The sequence below is a fragment of the Centropristis striata genome, chromosome 11 (assembly GCF_030273125.1).
Source record: "Centropristis striata isolate RG_2023a ecotype Rhode Island chromosome 11, C.striata_1.0, whole genome shotgun sequence".
Lineage (NCBI taxonomy): Eukaryota > Metazoa > Chordata > Actinopteri > Perciformes > Serranidae > Centropristis > Centropristis striata.
In genome coordinates, this window is record NC_081527.1 from 17,179,932 (window position 1) to 17,207,324 (window position 27,393).

The window sequence follows — 27,393 nt, forward strand, 5'->3', positions numbered from 1 at the left end:
CACGATGACTGCTTTCACTTTTACTTTTACTTTCATGTACATTTTTCTGATAATGCAGGACTTTTACTTGTAAAGCAGTTCTTTCACAGTGTGGTATTAGTACTACCAAACTACATTTCCCTCTGATATTTATAGCTGTGCAAAGCGCCTCAAATTTCAGTACTTCAGTAATGATGCTGGTATTGTTTTAGTCAATACCAGTGATGAAACGTGACAAAGGCACATTTTCTCAAGTACTTTGAGGTACTTTACTATTAAATATATATTGTTACTTTATCCTTCTACTCCACTACATCTCAGGGGCAGACATTCTTCTTTTACTCCACTACATTTGTTTAAAGCTTTAGTAACTTATTTTACTGATCTTTTGTATCTATGATCTCTTTTTGAACATAGGTTTTGTTATAAGTTAAGCCACCCAGTTGCATATATAACGTTATATTAGAATTTAATAATGTAATATACAGGAAAAAATATATTAGACCACCCTTGTTTTCTTCAATTTCTTGTTCATTTTTATGCCTGGAACAACTAAAAGTACATTTGTTTGGACAAATATAGGCTAATGATAACAAAAAAAATAGCTCATAAGAGTTTAATTTAAGAGTTGATATCTAGCCATTTTCCATGGTTTACTTGATAATGATTTTGGTTATTATCAAGAAAACCATGGAAAATGGCTAGATATCAGCTCTTAAATATATAATGATTTTGGTTATTATCAAGAAAACCATTGAAAATGTCTAGATATCAGCTCTTGAATTAAATTCTTATGAGTTATTTTTGTTGTTACCATTATATGTGTCAAAACAAATGTACCTTTAGTTGTACCAGGCATAAAAATGAACAACAAATTGAAGAAAAAGGGTGGTCTAATATTTTTTTTCATGACTGAATATTATTCTAACATAGGCCATCCTGCATAATGGCTGCATTTGTTAGTTTGAGTACATTTTGATGCAACTTTTGTAGTTTTACTTAAGTCATATTTCAATGCAGGACTTTTACTTGTAACAGAGATATTTTCACTCAAGGATCTGAATACTTCTTCCTCCACTGTTAAATATAAAGTGAACTCAACCTGCAGTTTTCAGTGTGTGGTGTAACAGCGCCCTCTAGTGTCTGGCCACAGATCAAGCCTCCACCCGATTGGCTGAGCGGTTGTCAGGACTGTTTACAGGAAACATGGCTTCCCGGTCTGTTGGAGAGCTTCAAGAGATGGAAGGTGAGAAAATATATAAAGATACTGCCGTGACATTATTGTATTATCATGATGAGCCGGCATTCATTCAGACAAATTTATGTGTTTTTATATTAACACATCTGGCTGCTTGTTTTCCTTGTTGCTAACCACACCTTCATCTTTGGCTTGCTAGCTAACAGGCTAACAACAATCCTCATTAGCTTGCGTTATTCAGATAACTCGTAGCTGCTAGTCAACATCTATTTTCACTTTCTGTAGGCTCATTGTCTAGTCTTATGGTCTAAAACAGGGTTTTGTGTATGCCCAGATAACACGCTTCAAATTTTAGCTCCTAAACCTGCCTACTGTGGTCCAATCAGCTAGCTAGCATGGTTAGCAGTGGTGACCCCGTGTGTTAATGTGAAGAAGCTAATATTAGCTTCCGAGTTTACTTTAAACAGGCACGACTGTTAATACAGCTGTGATCACACCCACACCAATTAAACCCAACTGATTAAATAGGTAATAGGCGGCGGGTGAATTCCAGGTTTACAACACATGTTTTCGTAGTGTTTCGGAGGGCAGAAACAAAATAAATTGGTTAATAGTTATGGTTTGTGACAGTCAGACAGAGGCTGGATGCTCCACATGAGCCCCCGAGTCCCAAGTGGGCGAGATGGAGCTGGGCCTGGCCTTTGCATCGCATTACATGTGCATCAGCAAAATGTGTCACTGTTGCAACAGCTCTGCGTCTGTATGGTGTAATTAATCTTCTGCTCTCTTTTGTCTGCTGACTATAGTGGACCGAAGGGGTGAGTCTGAGGAGTCTGGTGATGATGAGACCAGAAGGAGGAGTATCAATGGCAATGTGGACCCCAATCAGCCCGCTACCACAAGTAAATCATCAATCTTCTCCACAGACATGTAGAACGAGACACAAATCAGCTGCAATTTAACCTCAGAGTGAATGATAAAGAGTGTCACACCGAGCGATCACTCTGCCTACATGAGAGCATAATTGCTTTAAAGCAATAGATTGGATTTTTGAGTGGGATAGTATGAAGTACTTATTACATAATATGTGTATTACCTAGAGTAGGCTCCCCATTTTGGAGAAGCAGGAAGGTGAACCAGCATGGAAGCTAAGCAATATAATGATGCAGACAAAATGTACTGTAGCTACCTAAAAAAGTCAGTATCAGTATCAGAGTATGATATATTTAGAAGTTTTAACTGGTTTAATTTGCTGTCAGACAGCCCTCTTCCGAACTGAAGACGTTATCTATGCTTTCTTCAAAGCCACCAGACTAATTTGACATAAACAGTCATTGTACCTCACAGACACCATAGCTGCTGGTCAACTAATGCCTCGATCATTTACTTAGTTTGTGTTATAGTGTGGCGTTGAATAGGAACTAACTTTTTAAAGCATCAAAGTCATACGTTAACACAAACAAATTAACCAATCAAGGCAGTAATAGACCAGCAACTCTGGTGTTTTGCAAGGGAAAATGACTGTTCTTGTCAAAGGAGTCTGTTGGCTTTGATGAGAGCATAGATGACGGCTTCAGTTCCCCTCGTAAACTTGAATAGGGCTGTCTGACTGCAGAGTAAAAGGGAACTCCTGCCTTCTTCTCCAAGCTGAGGGTGTGCTGCCATCTACTGTAGGTAACACACTGTTGATAAGTATACAAGCCCAATTTAAAAAAAATCTATTTAAAACAGCTTTTTGTTTCTATATCCTGTGTATAAATACCATACCTTGGTGTATTTTATTTATTTTTGCACCTGTTAAAGGTAAAGAAGAGTCTCCTGTTGACATGGACACCATAACCTTGGACCCAGAGGAAGAGGTTAGAAAATTGCCTAAAAGCACTGCAGTGTTCTTCCTCTTCAAGTTCTTCTCTCACACGCTTTCTATTTTCTGACTAGGATGTTGATCTTGTTCATTGTCGCATTGGAAAGATTGAAGGATTGGAGGTTCTACAGAAGGCTAAAGTAAGTAACCTCAGTATTTAGTGATGAAGTAATGCTATGCAGAAGTTATTCCTTTTTTCCCTTTGTTAATCGTATCTTTTTTTTTCCTTCTCTTCTATTTCTTTGTGCAGACACTCTCCTTACGACAGAATCTTATTAAAAAGATAGAAAACCTTGAAAGTTTGAGCTCACTTCGGGAACTAGATCTCTATGACAATCAGATCCGCAAGCTGGAGAACCTGCACAACCTCACAGAGATGGAGTAAGTTTACAGGAAATTATTAGGAAACTATTGTATATTATCAATATCCAGAGAGGGAAAAAGTAAAATTATTTATGCCAGATCCTAATTAAGATCCCGATTAGGTATCAATTGATGTTGGGATGTAGAAATATTAGTATTGTAATATGTAGTATTTTTCAAGTAGCTGACATGGAACAAATAACTCATCTCAAATACAAGTAATCCTAATGAGCATATTTGTTTTACTGATGCTCAGGCAGCTCGATGTGTCCTTCAATTTGCTGAGGAAGATGGAGGGTCTGGAGACGATGACTCAGCTGAAGAAACTTTTTCTGCTACATAACAAAATTGGCAGCATTGCCAACTTGGAACACTTCACAAGCCTGGACATGCTGGAGCTGGGCTCCAATCGCATCCGGGTAGGACAAAAATAGTCTCTTGGGTATTAAGAGAGGTGGTTAAAACTTTGCAAACCAATGCTGCACATGGAAAGCCATGCCTTTTCCAAATTGCTGTTTAAAATGAGATATTACAGGACATTAGTGAAATAATAAATAAATATGTTGTTTTTTATTGTGACCTTTTCATTTTGTTGTGTTTACAGGTCATAGAGAACCTGGATACCCTTTCATCTTTGAAAAGTTTGTTTCTTGGCACCAATAAAATAACTACGCTTCAGAATCTGGAGGGTTTACACAACCTGACCGTTTTAAGCATTCAGGTAATTCACAAATTATCTTCAGCACATGTGTGGGTGGTTACAAGAATAATATTGAAGTGTGTATGTGGAAACATTGCCGAAACAATCTGTCTACCTTTCATTGCAGAGTAACCGGATTACTAAAATTGAGGGTCTACAGAATCTTGTCAACCTGAGAGAGCTCTACCTGAGCCACAATGGCATTGAGGTCATTGAGGGCTTGGAAAACAATGTGAGTTTTAGAGATTCCACAGACTATTTCTGAAAGGACTGAATGCCATCCTGTCTGTCATGTATTTTGCTAACTGTGCAAACATGTACAACAATGTTTTTCTCCTGTACATTCAAACACTGCTGTTTCCCCTCACAGAAAAAGCTTACAACCCTGGACATTGCGGCCAATCGAGTAAAGAAAATTGAAAACATCAGTCATCTGACAGACCTGCAGGAGTTCTGGGTACGGATATTTTGTGAACTTAAACTAGAATGTAGTTTGATGGTCTTTGGTATCATATTGAACTGCCAATACATCTTTTCACAGGAGACATTTTGTAGTAAGTTTGAACATAAACAATGTCTCGCACCCCGTTTACACTTGATTTTAAAATGTGTCTTGGGCGATAAGATCAGAAGTGGTCAGCGCTAAATACAAGTGTAAACAGGGTCAAAGATGCATTGTGATCATATCACTCAAATCACTTGCCAAGGTGGTCTAGAACGCATTTGACCAAATTGGAATTATTTTATAGTGTAAACGCCGGTCCTGACGCGTCCTCAATAAGGATATAACAGGAAAATGCATCGTCAGTGCAGGCCGTGTGGTGGTTGTTTTGATGACAGCGCTAATGGTCCAACACAACGGCCATACATGTTAATTATTTTATCTTTGTAGTTACCCTGAGAAACACAGTTTAAATCGAGCAACTTGAGTTGTTGTTGTCCAACATAATAAATGTGTGCGGGGCATTTTTGAGCTAGCGGAAGTGGTGTATGTTGTAGTGAAATCCGCACATTCTGGGAGACGCATGATACACACAGGTGTGTCTCACCTGTCCATTTGTGATCTGATCGCCCGAGACGCATTTTAAAACTAGTCTAAATAGGGTCTCTGTTATAGTAAAAGTCTCAGTAGGTCATGTCACAGATCCAGCATGTAAAACCAGAGCCCTGGAGCTGGTAATTGCATTATTTATTATACCTGTGCTTGTCTTGCCGTGACATGTAAAATGCAACTAATCAATTGATATTTAAAGCTGCTATATATGGCATTCAGAACATCAATAGAGCCGCAAACAACTATTCACTATGGAAAGATGTAGTGGAGTAATGGCATCCTGAGCAGAGAGAGTTACTCTCTCTCTGAGTGTGTTGTAATTTGAGCTTTTGTGTTCTTTGTTGTTGATGCATATCAGGCTGTGCATGAATGCGAGTGCATGTAAGTTACTCGGCTTACACAATGTGTTAAAAAGTGAGGCCAAGCCGTCCTGACCAAGCATCAGTATGTGACGAGCTGGGAATGAGAACAAGAGCTGTGTGGAGGCGATCCCTGCTCAGACTTTGAACCACAAGGCCCATTCTAATTACAGGAACTTTCGCCTAGGGTTAGGAACCATTTGAGGAACCTATTGCATCATTAGCTCACAATTCTTATTCTTTTGTCCGAACTGATGCAAGAGTCCTTAAAGTTTGTTTTTGAGCTATCTTTTTAGGACAAAACTCTGTCTGTCTTCTTATCGGCTGTGTTGTCTTTCAATCCCTCCCCAGATGAACGATAATCAGATAGACAACTGGTCCGATCTCGATGAGTTGAAGAATGCCAAGTCTCTGGAGACGGTCTACCTTGAAAGAAACCCACTACAGAAGGATCCACAGTACCGGCGAAAGATCATGCTGGCGCTGCCCAGCGTACGCCAGATCGACGCTACCTTCATCCGCTTCTAAACTGCAGTGTAAAATCCACCTGTCAACTTCACAGTGTTGTCCCACAGCACCCTGCCTGCCCTACTTACAAAACAAAAGCTAATTTTGAAACACACTGAATCATATAGTCACTCAAATATACATTCCAACACTCACCCTCACCCATGGTTCACTCAACATACATGTATGCATGTATGCACTCACTCACACCTTAATTGATCTATGCTATTGTGTGGAAGCTTATTTATTTATTAAGCTGGATATGAACTGTGAAAAGGATTTTAAAAACTACCCTGCTTTGTCATTTTTCCCCCTATGCACTTATTTTTCATTGCTTTGCATGTGGGATAAAGTATGGAGACATTTCCTCAATCATTCATCAGAAAAATGAGATATCAGTCTTATCACATTGTTGAAGCTGCACTGCTATCATATGAAAGGAAAAGGGTGGCATTCTTACTATTTGAGGGATTTTGTTGAGTTTATTCTTTTTGGTTGGACAGGATGAGACGGTTCTTACAAGGAACACGGGGTAAAATAAATATCAACATTAAAGGGAAAATCCATAACAAAATATGATTTACATATTTTAATGCTTATCATTTGATTTCAACACGCTTCAGAGCTCGCCTAATCAAGTTACCAAACTTAACAGCGACATAAACATCTAAAATTGAGCCTAATATGCTACAATGACACCATTGAGATTCAAGCCCTTTCAGTAAAAATCTGTCTTTTTAAGGAAAACAGCAGAAACGTATGAATCATATTAATAAACCAGTATTACTGATTAATCTTAATGTCCAGCAGCCTTGTCTATGCTTTGTCATGTCCAGATATTTTACAGCTCATTTTCTGATGAATAACAGTGACCTCTGAATTAAAAAAAAAAAAAGCTCATGAGAATGTAAAAATCATTTAATGTGTCCATAAAGTTTTAAAGTTTTGCAACCAGTGGGACATCACCTCCCCATTTTTATTTTCATTTTTACCCTAAAACATCACTGATTACAGCTTTTGTCCTCTTTTTCATTCATACATTTTATTCTGACTGATAACAGTTAATTGTAGATTGTTTTTGAAGTGAATTTACTTATTAATGGCAGGAATGGTCTCACATAAGTGTTGTTTACTAATGTAAGATAAATTGCTACCTATTTTTAAACACATTTTGGAGTATAAAATGTTCAGATGTGTAAAGAAGCTACAGTGACACATTCTGTAATATTCTCATTTGCCCTTCAGTATTGCTCAAAAATAGAAAATCATGTTTGTTTTGCCATAGGAAGTCATAGATCCAGCACTAAGATGAAAACTTTGAAGGGCCTATTCTTTTGGTCCCCTGTATATAATGCTAGAGTGCACTTGATTTGCTCCCGAGTTACAATTCAGAAGTGGTGCATCTTTTGTATGAGAATAATTTCCCACCGCAGGATGAAAAAATCACATTTGTACAGACAAATCAGATTTGAATGCATTGCTGTGTTTACATGGAGAATGCAAAATAATTGTGCAACATCAGATACTGACCATTATCATCCATTTCCTCTCATCTGGAGTATAAACTGCACCTTCAAACTGTAAAAGTGGCCTGAGTTATTATTGTATCTCCCTCTGGGGGCAAGAAAATTACAGCATAATTTGCTGTTTTGTAATAAAGGTGTCTTCAGATGACAAATTTGCTCTTTTTCAAAGAAATTGACATTATGATCATAAATCAAATTATTTATGGTTAGTTATTTTGACCCAGAACTCAACTAAAGCCCATATCAAAGTATCGGCAAAACTGAAGGACACTATTGATAAGAATGTAATGTTATTTTATATTCAGCTTCATATTTAACTTAACAATTGGCCAGTGGGATCAGAAGTGTCACTTTGTGTATTTGTAAATATAGTTTGCACTCATGATGTAGAAAGTCGTGCCATCATCACCTTCCCTTTGTAAAGTGAAATATTTTTTTCTCTCTTCCTTGTTTACGCAAGGTACAGCAGATTTGTGTAAGATACCGTAATTAAAACAAGCTGACCTTGATTGGTCGCAGGATGAGCAATTCAAGTTGCTAGTAGCTGATTGTTGTTAGAACTAAGTCTGCAGGTTCTTGACGTTGCTGGATGCTGTTTTCAAACTGAATGTATTATGCAAATAATAAAATATCACTACTTAAAGAGAAAGTCTATATAGTTTTAATTTGAGAGGTTGGCCTATACTGGTTCAAGTCAAAATGTTAGGTAATTATCTTAACATCACTATATAGCATGTTCTCTAGTAATTCAATAAATTAATAGTCTATCAAGTCTGCCTCAATTTATATATTCCAGTGAGAATTAAACTCAAATGAAAAGTATTAAATATGTACTAATTTGAAAAATGAAACCAATGTAAAAGTGGCAAAAACAGCACTTCATCAAATGGAATTTTTTACAAAGATTTATATATTGTCCATATTTTTTACAATCTCTGATGCTGATTCTCTAGAAGCACAGATGGGGTACATTTGTTTCTGTGTTGATTTCAAATATGAACACTCCTGCTTCAGAGAGAGTGGTCTCCAAGAGCTTACAATTCTTAAAAACATGAAGTGAACTGACAGGGACTGCATAAAAGTGTTTTTTTAATATACAGGGAGTGCAGAATTATTAGGCAAATGAGTATTTTGACCACATCATCCTCTTTATGCATGTTGTCTTACTCCAAGCTGTATAGGCTCGAAAGCCTACTACCAATTAAGCATATCAGGTGATGTGCATCTCTGTAATGAGAAGGGGTGTGGTCTAATGACATCAACACCCTATATCAGGTGTGCATAATTATTAGGCAACTTCCTTTCCTTTGGCAAAATGGGTCAGAAGAGGGACTTGACAGGCTCCGAAAAGTCAAAAATAGTGAGATATCTTGCAGAGGGATGCAGCACTCTTAAAATTGCCAAGCTTCTGAAGCGTGATCATCGAACAATCAAGCGTTTCATTCAAAATAGTCAACAGGGTCGCAAGAAGCGTGTGGAAACACCAAGGCGTAAAATAACTGCCCATGAACTGAGAAAAGTCAAGTGTGCAGCTGCCAAGATGCCACTTGCCACCAGTTTTGCCATATTTCAGAGCTGCAACATCACTGGAGTGCCCAAAAGCACAAGGTGTGCAATACTCAGAGACATGGCCAAGGTAAGAAAGGCTGAAAAACGCCCACCACTGAACAAGACACACAAGCTGAAACGTCAAGGCTGGGCCAAGAAATATCTCAAGACTGATTTTTCTAAGGTTTTATGGACTGATGAAATGCGAGTGAGTCTTGATGGGCCAGATGGATGGGCCCGTGGCTGGATCGGTAAAGGGCAGAGAGCTCCAGTCCGACTCAGACGCCAGCAAGGTGGAGGTGGGGTACTGGTATGGGCTGGTATCATCAAAGATGAGCTTGTGGGGCCTTTTCGGGTTGAGGATGGACTCGAGCTCAACTCCCGGTCCTACTGCCAGTTTCTGGAAGACACCTTCTTCAAGCAGTGGTACAGGAAGAAGTCCGCATCCTTCAAGAAAAACATGATTTTCATGCAGGACAATGCTCCATCACACGCATCCAAGTACTCCACAGCGTGGCTGGCAAGAAAGGGTCTAAAAGAAGAAAAACTAATGACATGGCCTCCTTGTTCACCTGATCTGAACCCCATAGAGAACCTGTGGTCCCTCATCAAATGTGAGATTTACAAGGAGGGAAAACGGTACACCTCTCTGAACAGTGTCTGGGAGGCTGTGGTTGCTGCTGCACGCACTGTTGATCGTGAACAGATCAAAACACTGACAGGATCCATGGATGGTAGGCTTTTGAGTGTCCTTGCAAAGAAAGGTGGCTATATTGGTCACTGATTTGTTTTTGAATGTCAGAAATGTATATTTGTGAATGTTGAGCTGTTATATTGGTTTCCCTGGTGAAAATAAATAATTGAAATGGGAATATATTTGTTTTTTGTTAAGTTGCCTAATAATTATGCACAGTTATAGTCACCTGCACACACATATATCCTCCTCAAATAGCTAAAACTAAAAAAGCCCCACTCCAACTTCCAAAAATATTCAGCTTTGATATTAATGAGTCTTTTGGGTTCATTCAGAACATGGTGGTTGTTCAATAATGAAATTAATCCTCAAAAATACAACTTTCCTAATAATTCTGCACTCCCTGTATATCATTTTTTGGTTTAGTTGAAGTGGGATCATGTTATGTATGTTTACTGAACTAAATAACCTTTAAAAAGTTTAAACATGTTTTCACAATAGAACAGTGTCAATATGCATAAACATAGAAATTTAGGCATCATAAATAATTACATTTCTTACTAAGTATCTTGAAATACATAAACATACGCACATATATAAACATACATGTATAAATATATCTTGTATATATATCTACTCACATATGTGTGTGTGTGTGTATATATACATAAAATATACAAATATAGTGCAGGAGTGTATGTAAATAGTACAGAAATAAACTAAAAAGAAAAACTAAAAGAGAGAAAATAAATAAAAAACTCATTAATTAATTAAAATAAACACGAGTACTTACCAAGGACAAACTACAAAAGATGAGATAAGATTTATTGATCCCCATGGGTAAATTCAGGTGTTGCAGCAGCTCAAGTACAGAGTAAAACATAACGATAACAATAGAATAGAATTACATTACATTACATTCAGATAAAAAATGTAAATAAATAAAATAATAGAACCATAAGACATCAGCAAACAACAAAGATACAACAAAGCTTATACTTATCTAAATAATTATTCTATTACAGAAGATGTATGTCTACATTTATTATTTATATTTTTTAGTAGATTCAAAAATTATTTCAAATATATATTCCTGAATGGTTTAAGGATGGGGGAGTTTTGGTGAACTAAATAACCCACAATAATAATAATAATGAATGAATGTAATGAATAATAATAATAATAATTCCTTTATCGATCCCCATGGGTAAATCCAGGTGTTGCAGCAGCTCAAGTACAAAGTAAAACCATAGACTATAAAATAGAGTAAAACAGATAACGATAATAACAATAGAATAGAATTACTTACAATTAAATTTGATTAAGATAACAAAAATGTAATAAATAAAAATAATAAGAGAACCATAATACATTAAAAAACAGGAAAGACACAACAAAACTCAAATTTATCTACAAAATTATTATATTACAGAAGATGTCTACATGTATTAATATTTATCATTGTTAATTGATTCAAAAATCATTTTGAACATTCTTCTGAATAGTTTAAGGATGGGCGAGTTTTGGTGAACTAAATAACCCACAATGCAGCATAATCTTTCTGGTGACGTATGGGGCTCGCGCCGCGCCAGGCAGGGGGGAAAAGGACGGCGTAGCGCATGCGCGACATTTATGTTGTTGTTTGTGGCGGTAAGATGGCGGCGCTCGGAGACACCTCAGCTCCGGGGGTGAACGGGTTAATACAACAATTCACAGCAATAACAGGTAAAAATAACATTTTGTTTCGCGCTTGATCTATTAAGTAGGTTCTAATTATCCAACAGGAATAGGTCCCTTGTTCATCAAATCACCAAATTAGTGCGTAGACAAGAAAACGGACGTTAAGTCTTCCCCTGGCCCCTACGCTGTCAATGCTGAGCAGAGGGGGAAAAGCACAGGCACCTATCTGCTAAACTCAAGTCAAAGACTCAGAAAAAGGAGCATTAAACCACCCGATTTGATTTTCATCCATCACAGCCACTTAATAACACCATATTTTCTTAGTGTTGGTTAATACAGACACTATATCGCCAGGCTGGAGCTGTTTCTGTGCCTCTTTTCCCCCTGCATGTTGTTTGATAATGTGGAATGGCTGTCGGGCTGTGCAACATTTCCCTTCTTCATCACCAGCCAGGCTTTACGCTGTGCTACTGTAATCTTCAATCTTGACTCTAAACGCTAAAACCACACTCTGATGAGCCCGCTGTCCGCCTCCGACTACTCGTTCAGAGGTTCCTCAATAGTTTATGTGTGATTTGCGGATGGACAGTGTTTCAGTCTTTAAGTTATTTAACGGAAAAAGAAAACAGTTCGGGGGCTGCTGCTGCTGCTAAGACTTGGAAAGTGAAACGGACATGCGCAGTGAACACGGAAAGCTCAATGTAGCCAAGCCGTGCTCTGCACTTGGAAAAAAAACCTAAAAGTTAACCCTCACATCTAGTGTTTTCTCACGTGCATGCTGTTTTCATAGTTTATTCATTGTGCCGTTTCATGATATTAGCTCATTTAAGGTAATTTCCGGTGTTTTTGCTGCCTATTTGCAGCCTACAAATCACGTAGCCGATATGCTTGCCACATTTCATACTGACTTCTATTTCCCAAAGCATACCGTAGCCTTTGTTAAGACCGGATGCATATTTTTTCTAATTTACAGGCATTTGTTTGCCTTTCATTCATTTAATCAAAAAAGTGTGGCAGTCAACTTGCAACAGCATGCATGTTAGCCCTTTTAAGCACTGTTGTTGCATTTCATATTCCATAGTTGAACTTAATTTAGCACTAAACGAGAAAGTAATTTTGATTAAAAATAAAGTGGTACTAACCACGATGTTCACATTAACAATGAATTTGACAAGCTGTTTAAAAAGTGTGCAAGTTTGCATTGTCGTTAAAAATAAGCAAATTAATGTTACAGTGTCTCTTTAAGGCAAGAAATAAAACAAAAACTTTGGTTAGCTGTATGTATATGTGATATGTTGTCAGCCGAATAAAACATGCATAATTATTATTATGATACTTTGAGTGGATAATTTGCTATACAACAGAAGAGCTGCAGTCATTTCATTGTACTGTGTTATTAATAGCGATGCAACATTACACTTTTAATGTTCAGATTTACAGATGTATCATCACTGTTAATGTGTGCAAATAGGTATAGAAATTCCAAACATAATTGACAATGTGAAGTATTTGTGGTAATTTAGAAACAGTTGTCCTATTACATATTTTATTCATTTTTGAACTGTGAAGTTTCCCAATAGCTCATATCTTGGTCAGCATTGGTCACACTTCAGTCATACATAGTCACATAATAATAACCATAGGCCCTCTTAAAGGCAAGTAGTAGAACATATTAATGTCTCTGTGCATTACGGTTTTATAAGTTATGTTTTTCAATGTCGTGCTTGTGTCCAACACTCTTTTAGGAGCCACAGAGAGTGTAGGGCAGCATATGTTGGAAGCATGCAACAACAACTTGGAAATGGCAGTGACGATGTTTCTGGACGGAGGCGGGATTGCAGAAGAGCCCAGCACCAGCTCCAGTTCAGCAGCTTCAAGCAGCAGAGCTCCACCTACAGAGTTAGTGATATTTTTCTTCACAAACTTGTGTCAGACAAAATTTACTTTATCTGAGTATTTGCCAGTGAGCTGGGACTGGGGGATCAGAATTGAGAAACAGCTACAAATTGTCCCATCCATCAGAATCATACGCCTCTGTGTTTATCAATTTCTTTTATCAATGCCGGCATGTTTTTCTGACAGTTGCGCATTGAAAGAAAAAAGTCCTCCAACTCATGCGTCGTCTTGTAAAAAGATGGTGCTATGGCCACATTTCACAGAAAGAAATATAACAACAGTGCTGCTTGCAATGTTTGTTCAATGAAAATTTCCCCTCAGGGTGGAATAGCAGACACATGCTGCAACATCTCTCTGTGCAACATTGGCTTTAATTCCAGGAATGTCATGTATTTGACACTAATGAGTGCCACAGCTTCCCTGGTTTGGTTAAAAATCAATTCTATAAAACGTTCTCTGTGTAAACCTTTTGTTGGCCTACTTTTTTTCCACACTGAAAATGATCTGGAATCAATCAGGGAATCGATAAAGAATCCGACCGATAAGCAGAATCAATATTGGCATTGGTATCAGTAAAATCTTATCAATTCTCATCCCTAGCTGAGAGGCGAAACTGGGGTTCAGAGCACTGCTGTGATTTGTCTTTCTGCTGGGAGGTGTAACACAATAAGAGAGTGTATCTATATGACTAAATGGATTTCAGATGTTTTGCTCTCAATTGCTTCTTAGAATAATAGTGTGTTTATTGCTTTTTGTCTCAGTGAAGTACGAGCACCTATTCCCCAGAAGCAGGACATATTGGTGGAACCTGAACCATTGTTTGGAGGTATTCTACTTTATCTTATTTGACCCATGCTATCATTTGTTAAACTAAGCTGTGCTGTTTCAATCATCTGCTGAATGTGACTTTTAACACGTCTGTTGTACATGCAGTGCCAAAGCGAAGAAGACCTGCTCGATCTATATTTGACGGTTTCCGGGACTTCCAGACAGAAACAAGTGAGTCAACTTTCCAAGCTTAAAGAATCTGCTCAGTACTGGATGTGGTGTAGTTTAATGCTGCACAGTTACAACTAAGAGTGGGAATAATAAGATTAATGGTCGTTAAGAATTTGGTCAATCACGTGGAATTTTTTATTGATCTGTGTGTTTTTTAATTTTATCTATGACTGCGTATCAGCACTCACTGAACTTAAACACGTCCGAGTGTTCAGTTCTGCGGCCGTACGTGAATAAGCCAATCACAAACACACAAAAATACAAGAGTATTAATTTTAGCAAAACTATCTTACTGTATTAAACCTCTCTAGCATGAATTACTGTGAAAAATAACCTCATGTCTCTTCAGGGGGCTAACTCATAAAACATCGAACTCCTTAAAGTTATTTTTAAAGTATCACCTCACTGGAGTTAGTTTGACGATCGTCAGGAAGTCTCTTTTTGTCCTTTCAAAATAAAAGCGTCCTGAATTAAAACAGGCTTCTGCATAGTACTGTATATATATCTTTTATTTTGCCCATGTATGCATGTTTCTATACGTACTGGAGTATGCATGAAAACATAACATTTAATCGATCAATTGATTGTTAACGTTATAGATAATTGAGTTGGCAGATAACTTCCAAACGCCCATCCCTAGGTACAACCAATAAGACAGTTTGCCCCTTTTCTCTCTGTCCCAACCTTTTGCACTGTGTCTTCACTTCCTGTAATGACCGTGAATGTTTTTCTATTCCTAGTTCGCCAGGAACAGGAGCTGCGTAATGGTGGCACAGTGGATAAGAAACTGAGCACCCTGGCAGACCTTTTCCGTCCTCCCATTGAGCTCATGCACAAAGGCAGCTTTGAGACGGTGAGGAGTCACTCACCTGACGCTTTAAACCACACGCCTTTACTCCGTTCGCGTGAACTTTCATTGAAGTTTCAGAAGGTGGTGGTGTAGGTGAACCAGGTCTGCCATGCAAAGAGGGGCAGCTGTGTTCAAGTTGTTATTTTCTAAGCATGCAGGTTCTCTCTCTGTGCAGCTGGTGTAGAGTGTAAAATGTAATCTGCACACTTACCATGACATGTGATCACATAACGCTGATGTAGATGGTTCTCCATAAAGAGACACAATATTAGTTATTAGTCTTCTATCAGGCTATAGCTTTACCACATTTAAACCTCTGAACCCAGAGCAGTTTCAAGGCGCTTTTTTCTCCTGTCACATTTAACACACTGTGGACTATTTTTTTTTTAATGCAATATTTAAGCCCTGTACCTAATCTGGAAACAGCATAATCATGGCTAGAACTATAAAGGACTCAAAATTCTATTTCAGCCCTAGTTTCAATACATTTTTGCCATGTTACTGTCTCTCACATAGCAAAGTCTTTCATGGCTTGGTTGTGTTATGCAACATTTTAAATGACATATATGACTATGACATATAGAGTAAAGGAATTTCATTGAAATAGATCTTTTTGAGATGGGACTGCCTCACATTGTCTATTTAACATTAGGGTTTATGTTTGTTTTTAATTTAATAGTTTAATTTCAACGATAAAAAACATGCTTTTTGAACCCAATCACAGCCAAATAAGTTACTAAACTCTGCCTGATTTCCTGTGGCATTTTGTGCATACAGGCAAAGGACTGTGGACAACTGGAGAACAAGTGGCTAATGATCAACATTCAAAATGTTCAGGACTTTGCCTGCCAATGTCTGAACAGGGATGTTTGGAGTAACGATGCAGTGAAGACCATCATCAGAGAACACTTCATATTTTGGCAGGTAAGTAGTTTCATAGGTCCAGGGTAGCATGTGGTCTGTGATGCTTTCATGTTCCTGCAAACTTTGAGTTCTTTGCAATGGTCCAGTGGCTATACTCAATTGACAGGAACGTCGAGCGGAACGCTTTTTAAGAACACAATGATGTTGTAGTACCCACTTCTTTTACTGTAGAACATGAAGAGTGAAGACTTTGTCTTGATATCTTGATATTCAGTTAAATGTAACTTAATTTAAGTATATTCTGGAGTGAGCTCCATGTCCTTATTGTATCTAACATTTTTCTTTCGTTACAGGTATACCATGACAGTGAAGAGGGGCAAAGATACATCCAGTTCTATAAGCTGAACAAGTTTCCTTATATTTCTATCCTCGATCCCCGCACTGGTAAGTGTTTATGGAAAGTTAATCTCTGCATTATCCACCGTTCTGCTGTTGGATCTTTAATTACACCATATTTCTGCTGTTTTCTGGGTGAAGGAGGACAGCAAGGACTAAACAATTTCTCAGAATTTTTGTCAAAGTCGCAATATGGACTAGTGCAATATCTAAATCACACAAAGCACAATATTAAGTAAAGGCAAAACATGTCTAAATACTATTGCTCTTGCTGCTTAAATGTTATAGAATTTATTTTGTTATTGACCTTTTGAAATATGTTCGTTTTAGGTCAGAAAATGGTGGAGTGGAATCAGCTGGACGTGGCATCATTCCTGGAGCAGACAACTGGCTTCCTGGCAGAGCACGGGCAGCTCGATGGGCCATCCTGTCACGCACCCCCTGCCAAACGAGCAAGATCTGTGGGTTTCTCATCTCATTTGCCACCTCTAATTCTTGTTCTTTTTTTATGAGCTCTCTCATTCTCTTTCTGAGAATGTCAAAACTCTCATTTATCAGTTGCAGAGCTTTTAACTGGGATTGTGGGTATTTTATTTAATGATGGAACTTCCTTCCTATCACTTCCTTGTCCTAAAGGCTGCAATACATGTAAAGATGACATTTTAAACTTAAACTTGAACTTGTTACATTGTACTATTGGTCATCAATCTCATATTACTGATGGCTTCTTAAATTCTGCATGCATCCTATCCTCAGAAAGCACCATGTTTGGTTCACACTACACAACTTTAATACAGATTTTTTTTGCAACTAAAATTGCTTAACTTTAATCTTTTATGTTTTCAAGGTTAGGAATATACTTGAATATGAATATACTCCTTGAAAACATAATCTGGTGTTAAATCTACACAATCAATCGAACCCAAAATATTTGACATGAAACAGTCTTGTTTTCCCATTTTTTTGTTTTCTCCTGGTAATTCAAACCAAATGCAAAGCTGACACTTATCTAATTGAGATGGCAAAGAAGAAGATCGTCATCAGATCATTTTGTACATTTGAACAAAATGATCCACTTGTTTGAAAGTCGTTGCCTTCTTGCCTTCACTTGTCATTCATAGCTAAATAAATCATCTGTTAATCTCTTAATCTGTAAATTAGCAAGCATGAAATAATCATTGTCAAACATACATACAATCTAAATTGACATAAATAAAAGTGCCAACATACATTGATGGCTTGCAGTATAAATTAAATCTCTAAAGGTTAGATTTGCAATTGCCTTTATAATAACAGTTTACATGTAATGATAAAAGCTGCAAGGGTCTGGAAACGTTTGTGGTTTAGCCACTTTCAGAGTGCTTGTTTTTCACTCTTAAGAAGCTGTACGCAACCTGATGGTATTGTATAATTTTCCATGTCACATCTCGTCTGTGTTTTTGCGACAAGTTGTAGTTTGGAACACCTACATACTCTTCTTCCTGCTGAAACATCTTGCAGTGTCACCAGTCAGTCATGCAGTGTGAAAACCATTTTTTGAATTGTGTAGTGTGAACTTAGCATGAGTTCCCCACCCCCCAAGATTGTCACATTATCATCAGTTCTGACCAGTACTCGGCCTTGACTAGTGTATTAAGTTATATCAGATATTTGATTTGTTTTCTACAGCTGCAGTCTGTTTTCTGTTCCAGGAGAGCCTGATCGATGCCAGCGAAGACAGTCAGCTGGAGGCAGCGATCCGAGCCTCCCTACAGGAGACCCACTACGAGTCCTCAAATACCCCCGACGTCCCCGATTCCCCTCGATCAGATGACGAATCAGACGCCGAGCCTTTCTCTGACAGCGAGGGGCCCATTTCTGTTGATGGCTCAGACAGCGAAGTGCCAGTACCCCACGAAGAAAAAAGTTGTATCAGCAAACACACCCTGCTCTCTTCAGCCACAGCGGCCCAGCAGCGTCTACATCCGGATAGTTCCACTTCTTCCCACAGAAAGTCTCCGTACAAAGAAAACAACCACAGTCACAAGAAGGAGGACAGCAAAAAGAACCACCTGGAGCCCTCAGCTGCTGGTCCTCGTCATCCTCAGCCGGACGCCGATTCTGGAGGTAACCACTGTCCCCCAGCGGCCGAAAGCGCTGGACCTTCAAAGACCAGCACCACTAATACCTGTGACATAGACTGTCCTGATGACAATGGTACGTCATTGTGTCATTTTAATCCTCAAACAGTTATGATGACAGTTAAAGTGATGGAGTAACTAAACACGATGGTCGGGTTTTTGTTTCACATAGGTCCCAAAGCCCGGTTGATGCTCCGTTACCCAGATGGTCAGAGGGAGCAAATTTCCTTGTCTTCTAAAGCAAAACTTTTGGTGAGAACACAATTTTTTTTTAAAGAAATAGGTCAACATTTTTGGAGATGCGTATCTTGAATTTGTTGCCGAGACTCTGATGAGAATGCCACTGTCATGTCTGTACACCTACTATGGAGCTGCAGCCAAGAGGTGGTGAGTTTAGCTTAGCTTAGCTTAGCATAGCTTAGTGTTCAGACTGGAGGCAAACCACTCACCTAGTTTTGTCCAAAGGTTTAAAAATAAAGCTGCCTACCAGTAACTATTAACCTCACTAGTTAACACATTATATTGCATTTGTTTAATCTGTGTAGACAACTTAAAACTGTGTAAAAAAAATCGCCATCTTAAAGGGGCTAGTGTGTCCGACTATTTATGACCAGGAGCACTCTCCAGATTCCAGGACGTTGCTGCTTCCAGCCCTGAACTCCCTACAAAATTGCAATTTTTAAAAACATTTTCACTTTGGTTTTTGTATTGTTCAAACAATAAGATATAACACGGTAATTAGTGAGCTAGGTGAGCTCTTTCCTTAGTATTTTCCAGTTGTTATGCTAAACCAAATCTCTGTACACAGATATCAGCATATGAATACAGAAGCTGCAGGCAACGGGACAACATTTAAGTTTCGGAAGGGTTCTGGTTTCTGTTTGTAGTCCATTTATGAGAGGAAATATTGGCCTGGATATCCATTATCCAGCTGTCTTCTGGCTGCACCAGAACCCCAGAAATGTTTGTTTCCCAAGGGGCTAAATCTTTGTCCCACTGATAGTTGATCGGATTCAAGAATGTGTTTAGCTAAGTTACCTGTGTTTTTTGGCTCCAGCTTCATATTCACTGTACAGCTGTGTGAGTGGTGGTTGTCCTGTCATCCAGCTCGTAGTAACAAAGTGAATAAGTGTATTTCCCAAAATGTCAGACTATTGTTTGAAGTCAAATAAATGTGAACATGTGCCCAGTGAACCATGAGTATTATTACATGAATCCTGGTTGTTGCTTAACATGTCTGATTTCTCTCTCTCGTCAAGGCCCTGGTAAGACACGTCCAGTCCAAAGGCTACCCGAACGAACGCTTCGAACTCGTCACCAACTTTCCCAGAAGGAAGCTCGCCCACTTGGACTATGACATCACACTGCAGGAGGCAGGACTTTGTCCACAAGAGACTGTATTTGTTCAAGAGAGGAACTAGCCTCATCAGACACACTCACTTTTGCTTGTCCGTATCTCTCTGATTGACCTCACCCTTTCACCAATGATCTGGGACGATGTCACAGGCCTTGATCCCATACCCTTCTGTTCTCCTGGAGTTAGGCCCAGTTTTTGCCAAGACGACTCTAAATGGATGGACTACTTTCCCTGCCGCCCCACTAGTCTGAATACTGACGTCTTTACTGACAGCCTAATACCTTTCTCTACAATTGGCCAGTAAGGCGTTACAGATGTCGGCACTCTTTAATTATTTTAAATGTGATTTATTCTTTTCTGATGCAGGCTTCATTTTGTTCTGAACACTGAGGCACATCATAATAGAATATATATACACAATAGCTCATATTAAAACATTTTTAAAAAGCCCAAATAATGGATCACTGATTGACAATGAGGCACAGGGGACTTGTATAAAAAGACTTTTACCTCCCAGAAAGGATGTTAAATGTCAGAGTTTATTTTCTTGCTCTTCTTGTTTATTTTCTGTACCTGGGGACAGGAAAAGGGAGGCTCATTATTGTTTATTTTGACCCAAATTTGGTCTCTCACACAGTCATTGTTTGAGGAATTGTAATTATTTGGAACACAGGGGCACTAAGAGAAAAAGGTCCGCTAATTACAAGTCAAGAAAATGTGTCGAACATCTGCGACGCACTTGTGTAGATCTGAGAGCATTTGGGTTGATCTGCACATTTTTACTCAAGTTTCTATTGGTTAATTAGAGACTAGTAGATTGTTTTTGGATTTCAACTTTTGATACAGAAGGGAATGAATGAAGGGTGGCACATCTCATCAGTCGGACCTACACTGTACAGAGATCGCTTAGAGAGACTGATATTTAGCTGTAGTCATTGTTTCCTTTCTTTTTTATATGCTGCCAAGAAAATATGCTGATGTTGAAATATAACCACCAAAACCAAGGGAGATTCTGCTTGGTCTTTTGTCACATTTTAAATGAGCCTCACGGGTACAAGGTGATGAGACAAATGTTAGTTACAATCCAAACCGGTATCAGAACAAATAGAGAAGAAAAGCGGAAACTGCTGAGAATCGACTGTAACAAGCTAAATATTTGTTTCAGTATGCACCCAGCTTGCCCCGTGTCTCTACTCAGTCTTTAATCAGATTAGGTTAGTAAGGCACATTTAGCAACTTCTTTCAATAGTTTCATGTTGCTTTCTAGCCTGATTTGTTGGCATTTAGGTCTAAACCAGAGACTGACCATGTTAAGTAATGAAAAAGATGACTGCAGTTACATAAAGATGAGAGAACCACCTCTGTTTAAATGCCTCAAAAAGTGACCTGAAGTTCATGGTCAAAGTCAGAAATTTTAAATGAAGCTTAAAATATGAACAGTTGGTGGCAGTAATGTGCCTTAAATGGCAACAATTCTTCAATAAATTGGGTGAAGAGGGACAAGAACACTATCCAGTGAAACTAATGAAGAGGTAAAAATATTTAAATGAGCTTTACAAATGTTTTATAGAGTACAAACTTAACACCATGCGTTTGTTCAGCCTTAAGGAAGTTTTTGGGTGATGAAACAAAAATGTTTAACAAGAAAACTTCCAAGTTGTTGCAGTTGGTCCTGGAGAGTAGCTGTTTCTCTTTTCTATTCCACCTCTCTTTGTTTAATGGTTGTTGTTTTTACCAAGCACTCGAGCCCTGGAAAGGATGAAAGGAAGTGATGTGTGCTGCCATGTCAGCTAACTGATATCAGCAATGAAGTAAAATGTCAGCTTGAATCGCAGGCCATTCAGATAAATATTTGATTACAGAGGCTCACAAGCCATTTAAAGGATTAGTTCAAATGTTGCAATTTTGATTTGATGAATATAAGAAGAGATTTAACCATCACCAGTCTCTTCCTGTCGAGCAAAACAATTTCAAGCATTCTTTTACACGTCATTAAAGATAATATCAATGATCGAAATTTGCAGTGCTATGTCCCCCACGCGTTAACTAACGCATAATTGATGATGTGGCTGCTTTGAGTGACAGGTGCGTGCCATCACAGGTGGCGTGTTTCAGAAACCAGGCTTCATTCAGCCCGCCTCAGCTCACCCCCTCTCCACCTCTTTTCCATTTCCATTTCTGGATAAGCCACGTGTTAGGAGGAGTCGGGCACTGCCAAGATGGCAACAGCCGTAGCCGCCACACTGAGCTTCATTTTGTCTTGTTTGAAACCCATGTGATGTCAGAAAAACGACATTAATATTTTATACAGTTTATGGTTCTGACATTTTTTAACATCCCAAGAACCTCAAAAATCCAATTGTGCTGCAGAAAAAAATTATCTTCAAAATAGCTTCCTCACTTTGGTGCTCGTTACTGTGTCAATATTGAAAATCTTTATAATGAGAAAAATAAGAGGCTGCTATCAATGCTACAGTATCTTTTGCGGCTATAATATAACACTTTATTCATACTGTATATCACATTTAGTGTGAAGCCTTTGGGGGGAAAAAGCAACATGTCTTGAGTTAACATGTTAAAAAAACCTCATTTTTATATTCGCATTTGAATTAGGGCCCCAGCTGATGATGTGTGTTCAGGTCAACAGTCAGAGGTGAAAGAAAAGGACCTGCAGCTGTACAAACAGATGAGGACACTGACTCCGTGTCACTCTGCTGACTGTGTGGATACTACAGTACGTCAAGGGCATTCCTTCTCCACTCTTCTTTTTTTTTTTGTAACAAGAAAACGGAGGGTGGAGGGAGATGTGCTGGCAAAGGGCAGCACCAAATAAAGTACTGAACCCATTTCCCCCTTAACTTAAAAAAAAAAACCCAGAAATGCTGTATTTGCCCTGACCATCTGCCTCAAATAAAGAACAACTAATATTTCTAGGTTTTCTTTGCATGATGGCCTTTGGAAGATCAACTTTAAATCACTGATCCATCTGCATTGCTTTCAGTAGTTAATATATCATTGAAGAGCCCAGGGAGGGGGCAGCAGTGCCCCTGTGTTCAAATTAAATGCAGCAGAAGTGCCATCTTTGGTGCCCCTATATTAGATTAAACATGGTAAAGTGCCCTCTAAGGTGTCCTTCCAGTAGAGAAAGCATAATGCAGTTCACTATTGGGTGCCTTTAGATAGAAAAACCCCACTGCATTGCCCTGTAGGCTGCCCTACATGAGAACTACGTGCTGGTGCTCACCATGTGCAGCTGGTGCCCTTTTTTTTGCTGCTGACCCTCAGACAGCCTGAGTTCGCCACATGATGCTTGTTTTAAAGTTTTCTGATATTGGAGTTCTAGCTCATAAAACATTTTAAAGCCCAACTGTAAACATGTCTCCACCTATAAAAACTATAACCTGCATTCATTTAACTTGAAACCTTATTTTTTTAACGTAACCAGGACGTTTACCTCATGACCTGCCATGTTTGAGGTTATGTCGGTTGTATAAGAAGGATGTTGACCCCAGTCAGACATAGACCTGTCAGCTAGTTCTCAGAAATAAGTCAATGGAAGTTAATATGTGATCAGTTCACCATGTGGGGGCTGAGTTTAAAGTTCTGCGGCTCTCAATGAGCCTTCTAAAGTTTTATCTATTTATTTTGGGCTTAAGGCATCATTTCATTTAAGAGTAAGTCTGTGTTAAAAACTGGAAGTGTGGAGCTTGAAAGAAGTGGGCATTTAAGTGGCAAGAGTCTAAATGAAAGGTGCTAAGGCATCGTGGGAAATGGGTCTTGTGTTTCTGAACTAAACATCTGGGTGTCTTTGCCTCTCCGGCGACAATTGTAACTATTCTTGTTTCAATTTGTATTTTGTGAATTCCTCAACTTTATAGCAGTGTGGTTCTATATCGCTTGAACAGCTGTAATTTATGCAGAAGACAGGAGCCTGCAGTTTAAAGTGTTTGTGGATCAATTTCAATCACAAGACTGGCCCAGTCTTTCTTATCTTGCATAAAACAGCTGGATGTAACCTAAATATGATACGTTTTGAAGTCTTAATCAAATGCACTGTGATCAAAGTTAAATGCAAAAAATGTAAACCCTCCTCTCAAGCAACTTAAAGGTGCAATGTGTAAGATTTGGCCAGCTTTTTGTTTTTAAAAACATTCTACAAATGAAAGAACATTATGAAGCGAATGTGAAGAAGTGACAGTGTTGACATTATGTCAGAGACGTCTGTTTGTATTATGTTGCAGAGATATCTACGGAAATTAGCATGCTAACCAGCTAGCCTCGGCCGGTCCTGTCTTGTTATACCACTTGTGCCTTCGAGAGTTAGTAATGAGTCACTGTAGTGTCCAGTCTGACCCTCGGAGAGAATGAAGAAAATAGCTTTACAACAGTTAGCATCGTTACTTTACACCTAAAGATGTTCAGTTCCTTCCTAGCAGGGATTTCTTGCTCAGTGGAGCACAGGGAGAATAACAGCCTGCAGAGAAGAGGCACAAGTGAGGCAGGCGGATCCCACCAGGATCCCAGCTATGAGCAGCTCGCGTAAACCTGCTGTGCAGCGTCTTTGTCATCAACAAGTCGGACTTAACGTGAGTAATTCCATATTAGGCCATTTGACACTGCTACAACACAACATTTCAGATGGATTTTTTTTTATCTCTTCCACCAATTGATAAGCTTAATTCATTCATTCATTCATTCATTCATTATCTAAACTCTCATTGTGGGGGGCTGGAGCCAATCCCATCTGGAAAGGCAAGGTTCACCCTGGACAGGTCGCCAGACTATCACAGGGCAGACACAGAAAATGTTACCCATTCAGTCAATGAGTTGTTCTACCTAAAAAAAACCATAAACTTCTTCGATTGTTTAATTATAACAGCTGTTTGTGGCCCAAAAGAGTTAAATGATCCAACAGTTCATAAAACAACATCAAACAAATCACGACCCCTCAGATTTATCTTGTGACCATATTAGGGGCCCTGACCCTCAGGTTTGGAACAACTGGACTAAACTGCTAAACCGTTTAAGTTGTTTCAACTAGCTTAACCTCAGCCTCTGCAAAGGTGCCGCAGCTCACTCCTGCACTTATACTCGGCTTCTCTTAGTCAGGTGCAGGACCCCTTCCCATGGAAACAAACTTATTTTATGAAGCAGCACATTACAGGTTATTGTACAAAGTTTTACGTACATCTGAAATGGCAATTGTACCGAAGCACTGTACATAAAGCCACGTAGAGCGCTGTGTCACAGACTCAAAGACCTGGCCAACCTGTAATGCCTTGTTACGCCCCTGCTCTGCATGTTTCAGGAGAACAATCATTGATAATAAGATTATCAGCTCTGATTTAGCACAGTGAGGATGACCCTGTGGGCTGTAATCTCTGTCAGACATGCAGTCAGTCAGAAGAGGCCCACAGGCTTTTCAGGAAGCTGGGTTACTTCAGAAATTTTTTTTTTTTTTTTATATTTATACATATTTATTTTTTTCCTCTTTCACATCTAACAATAATTCCAAGCAGCAGATTTTAAGTAAGAGAAGAAAAAGATTATTATTATTATTATAATTATTATTACTATTATTATTACTGCTATCGCCATCAATAACAAAAGTGTAAAATATACAAAGTGAAATAATGTAAAATATTAGAAATTATTTTTCATTTTAATATTCTTCTTACTACTACAAATATTTGTCGCCTATTTCCTGTGATTTTCTACATTTCAACATTTATTAATATTTTAAAATTCCTACAATTAGTGTTTTTGTGTGGTGCCTTCGGCTAAAATTCTGCTCAATTGAACAGAAACCGTTCAAGTGTAGAATAATAGCCATGCCTGTTTTTTTTTGTTTATAAATAAAACATGCAGTAAATGTCAGCTTGTGTAATGACTACAGAACAGTGATGTTATTGACTTTGTGGCTGTTATCAAGAAGTAGCATTACTGAGTAAAGTGTCACCACATTTAAAAAAAGGCCCAATAATCTATGATGGGAAACTGGTGCAGGGATAAAGACTCATATTCAGACTCACAAGGCAAATACTGTGAAAATCTTTAACCAGTGAAAGACCAATAATACCGTATGTCTGCCGAGCTCATTTTTATTTGCTCTGGCAAATGAGTCTGGTTACTCTCTCATTCAGACTGATTTCTAGCCACTGTGGCCTGGGCCTGGCGGGTTTGATAGGATGACTCACAAAACAAAGATCAAACTGTCAAACTAGACATCGCTGATCAAATATGACACAAGATCCTGTTACTGCGTTGCCTGTTACTCTGGAATGTTTTCAGACACACATTTTAGTGTACTGTTAGCGTAAAGTTTGAAAATGCTTTAAAAAAAATAGGACCAGGGACCGCCCCAATTTTCTCTCATGGGGGCAATTCCAGGCTTACTCCTTTGATGATCTCCTGATATTTTGTATACTATCTTTTGACTTGTCTCATCACTAAAATGACTTGTGACTATGGAAGACAATGGGCCCCATGGCAATTCATTTTAGCAAGGGGCCACATGTGATACTGTAAAGTTTACGGAGGGCCGGACCAATACTCAAGAGTTAATTCTGCTCAATATGAATTTCATCACTCTATAAAATGCAGTAATTATGTGGTTATGAGCTGCTACTGGAAAGAATACATGTTATGATAAGGCTATGTTAATGTGGAGTAAGTTAAATATAGCAGTAAAAAATAATAAAATCTCCAATCGTCATCTCACTTTCCCATTTATTTTAAACACAACATACATTCAAACCACAAAAACAATCAAGAGCATGTATGTTATGCAACAAACCAGCAATTTATTAACTTGCAAAAAGCAAGTGACAAGGTAACAAGGTAACTTGGTGTTTTTGTTGAAAGCAATTTCTGTGCAGGTGCATGCATGCACATATGGAAATCGCTTTCAAAATAAAAGCACTGTGGTTGTATTGATTTCTTATTCCCGGGTAACCTTACGCGGGCCGGACAGGGACAGCCAACGGGCCGGATGTGGCCCCCAGGCCAACTCATGCCCAGGTCTGCCGTGGACAGTTGGCACAGACATGCAAAAGGCCCCTCCATATTTCCTGCATAGGAGCAAAATACAGACTTTGTTATAATTTTGCATCTTTTTTGTTGTCTTGCGTCTCTTTGTAGTTGTTACGCATATTTCTGTGGTTTTAAGCCAAGTCGTGATGCTCACACTTCGGGCCCCTGGGCCTGTGTCCTGTCGGCTCGGTCAGCATTCAAGTGTGGACAGAAGGCCTATGTATACTAAGTGTAGGGTTTATCTCAGTGGATGAGGGGGGAATAAAGATTTTGTCATAATTTCACTTTTATGTTCCATGTCGTGTGTTTCCTGTTTTATTTTGATCACTCACCCCTGTCTCTGTTTCAGGTTCCTGTCTGCCCCGCCCACCTCCTCGTCTGTGTGCACCTGAGCCCTGATTGTGTCT

At 38.7% G+C, this 27,393-nt stretch overlaps 2 protein-coding genes across 4 annotated transcripts; both read left to right on the plus strand.

The window, feature by feature from the left end:
• The first annotated feature begins 1,152 nt into the window (after positions 1–1,152).
• On the plus strand, positions 1,153–7,767 carry ppp1r7 (protein phosphatase 1, regulatory (inhibitor) subunit 7). Its single transcript, XM_059345155.1, has 10 exons — positions 1,153–1,225; positions 1,984–2,079; positions 2,981–3,036; positions 3,116–3,181; positions 3,292–3,422; positions 3,661–3,823; positions 4,009–4,125; positions 4,232–4,336; positions 4,475–4,561; positions 5,869–7,767. The coding sequence occupies exons 1-10, from the start codon at positions 1,186–1,188 to the stop codon at positions 6,043–6,045; spliced, it is 1,038 nt and encodes a 345-aa protein (XP_059201138.1). The 5' UTR covers positions 1,153–1,185; the 3' UTR covers positions 6,046–7,767.
• A 3,618-nt stretch (positions 7,768–11,385) lies between these two features.
• ubxn7 (UBX domain protein 7) lies at positions 11,386–21,971 on the plus strand. 3 transcript variants are annotated; one of them, XM_059345206.1, is made up of 11 exons: positions 11,386–11,517; positions 13,218–13,371; positions 14,130–14,194; positions 14,302–14,367; positions 15,108–15,220; positions 15,995–16,141; positions 16,435–16,525; positions 16,808–16,938; positions 18,169–18,673; positions 18,770–18,849; positions 19,857–21,971. In XM_059345206.1, exons 1-11 carry the CDS (start codon positions 11,412–11,414, stop codon positions 20,016–20,018), a joined length of 1,620 nt encoding a protein of 539 aa, XP_059201189.1. In that variant the 5' UTR covers positions 11,386–11,411; the 3' UTR covers positions 20,019–21,971. The 3 variants fall into 3 exon arrangements, with proteins under 3 accessions (XP_059201189.1, XP_059201190.1, XP_059201191.1); XM_059345207.1 differs by lacking the exon at positions 11,386–11,517 and adding an exon at positions 11,972–12,023; XM_059345208.1 differs by lacking the exon at positions 11,386–11,517 and adding an exon at positions 12,193–12,302.
• The last annotated feature ends 5,422 nt before the right edge of the window (positions 21,972–27,393 follow it).